Source organism: Notothenia coriiceps, unplaced genomic scaffold, assembly GCF_000735185.1.
Source record: "Notothenia coriiceps isolate Sejong01 unplaced genomic scaffold, NC01 NC01_scaffold00006797, whole genome shotgun sequence".
NCBI classification, from domain to species: domain Eukaryota; kingdom Metazoa; phylum Chordata; class Actinopteri; order Perciformes; family Nototheniidae; genus Notothenia; species Notothenia coriiceps.
In genome coordinates, this window is record NW_011339498.1 from 707 (window position 1) to 7,309 (window position 6,603).

The 6,603-nt window shown below is 39.6% G+C and overlaps 1 protein-coding gene and 1 long non-coding RNA gene across 2 annotated transcripts; one reads left to right on the forward strand and one right to left on the reverse strand.

The window, feature by feature from the left end:
* Positions 1 to 469: 469 nt before the first annotated feature.
* Positions 470 to 2,908, reverse strand: LOC104943787 (uncharacterized). The gene is made up of 2 exons (XR_798156.1): positions 2,392 to 2,908; positions 470 to 1,453 (listed from the first exon to the last, which is right to left on the reverse strand). It is a non-coding gene; the product is annotated as an uncharacterized lncRNA (long non-coding RNA).
* Positions 2,909 to 3,207: 299 nt separating this feature from the next.
* LOC104943788 (F-box/WD repeat-containing protein 8-like) lies at positions 3,208 to 6,243 on the forward strand. Its single transcript, XM_010769253.1, has 3 exons — positions 3,208 to 3,780; positions 3,880 to 3,984; positions 5,986 to 6,243. The coding sequence occupies exons 1-3, from the start codon at positions 3,337 to 3,339 to the stop codon at positions 6,241 to 6,243; spliced, it is 807 nt and encodes a 268-aa protein (XP_010767555.1). The 5' UTR covers positions 3,208 to 3,336.
* The last annotated feature ends 360 nt before the right edge of the window (positions 6,244 to 6,603 follow it).

The following is a 6,603-nucleotide window of genomic DNA, read 5'->3' on the forward strand; positions in this document are numbered from 1 at the left end:
TATTATAAAGAATAGCCAGTTAATTGAAGCATTATAGCACAGGCCTTTGTCAGATGGTATACGCTGTTTTTTTTCTGCTTCGAATAGTTCTCTCTTTTTTCACCATACCTGTGTTTGCATCACTGTTTATAGCTTGCAATTAATGGAAAACATTTGATGTTTTACTTAGAAAAAAAAAAAGAATGATTGTGAAAATCAGTTTGAGCGTTTGTCCTGTAGGTAAAAACAGGCTCTTGGTAAGCAAATGATAAGGTAATTCAGACTTTCATTATGTAAGGTGGTGTGTGGCTGTTTGATAAGCAGACTTTACATAGTGTAATTGTTTATGGTGAAGCACGACAACACAATCATAACATTTTGTTAGAATAATTATTAATATTTGACTTACTTATATTTTCATTTGCGTTGAGATTGGGAACTCATGTCTGATAATCTTTGCCAAATCTTCGGAAACTTTCATTTTTCATCGTTTTGAATATTTTTATTTTGAATCATTACATTTAGAACAATTCATCCTTGGGTTGCATTGTATACCACATGACTTTAATGCAAAATGCATTGCAGGTTTTTCAGATTTAAATTAAAGCACTTTAGCTTACTTTGTCAAGTGTATTTCTTGTTTTTTTGTAATGACACCTGCAGACAATTTACTTCAGAAACATTTTATTATCAATTATTAAAAATCCATATGAAATATTTAATTAGTATAAATAACACACACTTTATAAAAGACAGTTCCAGAAATGCTGCTCACATTACACTTGATATATCAGAGAAAGCTTATTTCCAGTATCACAGACAGCATTAACAGCATAGCTTCCTATGAAAAGGTCCTGTATCTTTAAGACAAAAAGCCACTTAACACTGCCCCCAACTGATAATTATAATAAAGCACAGAAGAATGTTTAAACATCATCTAAACACTGTAGAAAACATCTATAAAAACATTCATCCTCTCAGTATTTACATTTTTACACTTAGCTTATTTAACTTAGCCTTAACTGTAGCTTAACATACATTTGAATGTTGAATCAGTCTAACCTCTGTCATTGTGCACTCACATCGTGGTGGGTGCGGTGGAAGTCAAATTAGTTGTATTCGTAAGATTTTCCCTGCACACCACCAGGGGAGCATTACATCACCGTTTTGTAACTGAGATGACAGAGTCGGAGAGGCACATGGGTGCAGGACGGGCTTGCTGAGGGTTCAGTGTGTCACTGTCAGCTCGTTATAAAACTGCCATGGCCTAAGGAAGTCTTCATGACACATTGAGTTTATTCAGTCTTAAAGTTCCGACCCTGAAACACGCTTTTAAATCCGCTGCTTCCTCTCCCTTTGTGGGTCATATTCGCTGCACACCTCCATTCATGACCGCCTCCTCAGACTCCTGCATCCTTGCTTTCAGTGCAAATGATGTTAGCCGTTCCTCGTATGGTACTCCTAAAGGCACCATCTACATAATATATTAGAAATACAAGTAATTAGCACAACATATCCATACATTACATGTTATTATTAATTAACACAGCCGTTTATAACGATGTAAACGATTGCATTTGTTTACAATTCCTATTTAGACTTTTTTCCTCGTTTAAATTCTTTAGGAACATGTTATAGGCCTACATTTTCCTGACAGAAACATGGGCACCTTGTCAAAAGTAACATTTTAGCACACAAAGACCAACCAAATGAACTGCAGATAAAAAAAAACCTGATAAGATTGCCAAATAAAAAACATATTCATTATGAATCATGCGACCTAAATTAATTCAAAACTTAGTTTGCATTTGCATGCGCTTTTTGTGGATAATTACTGCTAACCAACGTACCCCTGCGTTACAGTAAACATACACGTTTTAAGACAGAATACTCACAAGACTAAAGACATAAAAATATACTAAATACTTGACAAGTGTAAAATCAGATCAATTACAACTTAAATGGATAGTTTAAAGAGCATTGTTCACGTGTTATTAAGTGTAATTTTAGGATTGCAGTCAGTGCAATTTTTCCCTCTGATATTTATGAAGAGCTGTGTTGTGGGATGGGAACATTTCCAGACTTTGAGGAGAATATAAATATATTTTTTTCTTTTTGACACAATAATCTGAAAGACAAAGAAACGTAGTTTTTTCCTCAACCAAAACACGATGAAAAAACGTCTAAGGTCTAGCCGGGCTCACAAATATTGGCCTTCCATGTTCTTTTCACTTTAATTAACCTCTTACAGCAGTCGTTCGAAACCAATTTAACACAACATAGCCCAAATTAAACTTTTTCAAGATAATATACCAGTTTTTTCTTCATATCTTAGTAGGCCTAATTGTTTTTGCTCTTTACAGTTAAAGGTTAGCTTATCAAATACAACATTAAGTGACACTGTTGACGCACCTGTTGCTACTGTGCCCGCCTCGCGCTCTACAGGTGTCGCCTCGCGACGACTAGCACGAGCACGGTGAGGTGTATAGCAGTGTACAGAAAGCTCTTCAGGTGTCCTTTCCCAGTCACCTTAACCGTCTTTCTGCAACAGCTAATGCCGCTTTCCGTCTCCCCGTCCGTCCAGCTTTTCTCCAGCTGGTCCCCGATCCTCCGCAGGCGAGAAGCCAATAGCTGAGCCACCGAGCACGGTGAGGGTAGGCGGGCATTGCAGGTGGTGTCACCAGGCTGGAGCAAAAGCTGGTCTATCGGTAGCCAGCACATCTTTCCCTGAAAGAACAACAAGTCTCTCTATACGTCTTGATAATATATGACCCTCCTTCTCTTCTCTCATCAAACCTTGACTGTGTTTGCGTCCCCCCTTTCTCTCCCTTTCTCTCCCCATCCACTGTATTATTCATTACATTGTCACATGGTGTGTGGTTTACATCATCTTTTCCCAAAAGAGAGATACAATGGTTCACTCTTGAATCTCTCCTGTCTGGTATGGTCCGATGAGTCTTTGTTGTGGGGTGCTCTGGGACATTGTGTTCTCTTTAGTATTTCTGTTTAATGTAAAATATGCAATTATTTTTGTTTTTTCACACATAACCAATAACATTAAATAAATGCTTTTCACATTGAAAACAATTGCTTGTTGTGGCAAAAGAAAAAAAACCACATATATGCCATGAAAATGTTCGAGTCTATAATAAAACTGCGGAATAGAAAATAAGCGGAACTTATGAACAGCAGCCCGTTGTCCCTCGTCGGACTGTTTATATAGAAGGACACGTGCTTGTTTTGCGCTTTGGTGTCGGTGCCGATATACCATTAAAACTGTTCTATATAACTAAAACATACATACGATAACGATTTTAACCCTGCAAATTTATATTTGATCAACTATGATTAAGAAATATGGCCGAGGAAGAACTTGCTGCGTTCAGGGAGAGTTGGAAAGAAGAACTAACGAGTAAAAACGACGAGGAGCGACTTGTTTGTGCCCCTTCCTCGGATGTTCCTAGTCAGTCAGGTCAGGGAGACTTGAGAAAAAGGTATTTTGAAGACTCAAAATATCTCAACACAGCCGATAGTACTTCAAAGCTAACAGAAAGGGAATGCACTGATGATGCCTCAGATACAGAGGATCAGCCTGAGTATGTGTCCATTGCACGGAGTTTGCTGGATGGGAGGACCAGTCCCCTGCTGGACAGGATTCAGGAGGAGAGAACCAGGAGAAAGAGGCAGTATCAAAACATGACCAACGCCTGCAGCAAATCCCTACAGCAAAAGCAACAGCAGCAGCCTCAGAGAAAAGTCAAGAAAGAAGAAGAGCTTTTGGATCAACTTATTCAGGACCTGGTATGATGATGATGATGATGATGATGATGATGATGATGATGATGATGATGGTTGACCAGAATCAGTATAACATGTTTGTTGTATTTCTTTCTTTTGCAGAATGAAGTCAACGACATTCCCTTCTTTGATATCGAGCTGCCGTATGAGTTAGCTCTGAAAATATTCCAAAATCTCAACTGTACTGAGCTGGGCCGATGTGCACAGGTAAGCTGCTGTGGTGGAGCTTTTGCTGATAAAAGCTTAAATCATATAACAAAAGAAAAAAGTGCCGTCATAAGAAAAAGACACCTGAAATCAATCGCTCTATTTTCACCTTATTTTGTTGAGGTTGATAAAAGTGGTGGATAAAACCAAATATTAACTAACCATTAAAGGCCGGCTTTAGACTAGGCCCCATTGGGGTATCGACATGACTCTAAGGGCTCATGGTGTGATAAAGACTGGAGACATACAAAACAGAAAACAAATCATATTTTCATTTAAAGACCCTTCTCACTAATAATAATTACAAAAATCACAACTCTGGCAAAAACTAAAAAGGTTGGGAATCAGAACTCTAGGCTAACTCTTTCAGAGTGTCAGTCTTGATTGGATGAAGGTATTGTTTAGTGTGATTTAGCTAAGGGTAACAAGCTGGGATGGTAGCAGTTTCTTTTTTTTAAGACACACCGCAATGGCTTTAAGAGGGGCAAACATTTTAGTATTTCTTATTTTTGAGTCCCTCTGGTAACTTGTGTTTCCCATAAATATGTGTCCCCTGAAAGTTTCAGGATTAAAGATTCTCTCTCTTTTTGTCCTGTCTGAAAATGAGCTGATAAGATTTTGGCCACTTTGTGATGTTAGCCAATATCCAACGAAGGGTAGCACCCGCCCACCTTATAACCTGAATCTCCTCCTAGAGGAACATTATGTTTTTTTAACCACATTTCTCTCGGAGTGGCATGGCCAGCAGCAGCTCATTAGCATTTCAAGCTGCATACACAGAAACAGCACTTGTAATCTGCTTGAGGTGTTTGGCACAAAATACTGTTGTAGTATAAATGTAATGAACCTGTCTCATTTAAATTTGTTCTCAAATTGGTTACAGTATTATTTCCTATTATTAATTGTATTTTCTTTATGCTTACATTTCAAAGAACTAGGTTATTTAGAGTGGAGCAACTCTGATATTACCTTATCCTGGGCGGACACACACTGCACTCAGAAACAACAAGTATCTGCAGAGTCTTAGAAAAAAGTCCTGCTTACCCTTCTTAGATGGCCACCTTTGCCCTGAGTTTCAGCAGTTCCGTCCAGGCTTCAGGATCTGTTCAGAGACCCATCACTCTCCTGGCTGGGCTCGCAAATAAATGTTGGAGGAAATCTCGGTCTGGGCCAGTTGAAGATCCGGAACTCCTCAACACTATACCATCACATTCTAACAGGTTCAAAAGAAGTGGCTGGAGGCAGACAAAGTTCGATGCAATAGAACTTTTAGTTCGAGCAGACCCCGGGATCATACTGGCTAACCAAACATCGTTTTAGCATTTTATAGCTAAACCTTCTTGTTCCTTATTGGTTGACCTTGGTGAAAGATGACAAACCACCTCCCAGTTTCTTTGTCTGCAGCTTTTTCTGCAGACGTGCATTTATCTACATTTCCGCACTCGTGTCCCGTAGGATTGACCGCTTCCTGACCTCCACCAAGTTTCACCATCAAGTGAGGGGAGTTTCACCACTGCTCTCTTTCCCAGTTCTAACCTCGCATCATTAGCCTCAGGCCCTGTGAATAATAATTAACCTTAACCTAAAAGTGCCCTTTTTGTTCCACCTGACACACACACACACACACACACACACACACACACACACACACACACACACACACACACACACACACGCAGGTAAGATAAGTTCTACTCCAACAATACCAGAGACATGTTTTGTATATATCTGAGGCCTATAAAATATATTGATGAAAAATAATGTATTAGGGAACCTTTAACTTTCACTTCTGCCAACATGCAGAATTGCAGCATTTTTACCTTATGCGCTGTTAATGTGACAAGATGAATAAATGACATGTTGTGTTGTACAGCACGTCATGGTGCACAGAGCCAACTTGGCAGTCCACCGAGCTCGTTAAGCACAAATCAATTAAATGACGCATGCTGGTAATATATTCTGACTCATTCACCATGGTTACACTGTCCCATCTCCTCCTAGGTGAGCAGGGCATGGAGAGTCCTTGCAGAGGACGGCGTTCTGTGGTTCAAGATGTGCAGAGGGGAGGGCTATCATCAGGAGGCCAGCGTGTCTGACTCCCCCTGCTGGAAGAGCACGCTGCGGGACTGCAGGAACTCGGCCAAGACCGTGCGCTCCAACTGGAAGGTGGGCTTGAGCTGCTCTGCTGCAGCCAATCAGAATCACACAAACTCAACACTGGCACTAGAGTTTGTCTGGGGAAATAAGGGCACAATTTAATGAACATCACCAGTAGAAAACATTTATATCATTTATGTAAAAATAAAATACATATTGGTATGTAAAGGTAAATAAAAGTAGTTTAAATATTTAATACTTTTTGGGCCTTCTTTGGCCCTTTTTGGACCGCACAGAGGCAGACAGGAAACATGAAGACAGAGGGTTATGACATACCACAAAAGGTCCTAGGGTCAGAGTCTAAACCAGGAACTTGCATGTCATGCACTTTAATATACAGTTGCAAGAAAAAGTATGTGAACCCTTTGGAATTACCTGGATTTCTGCATAAGTTGGTCATAAAATGGAGGAAGGCTCAGAACATTGCTGCACGTTTGAAGTTTGCAAAAGAGCACCTGGATG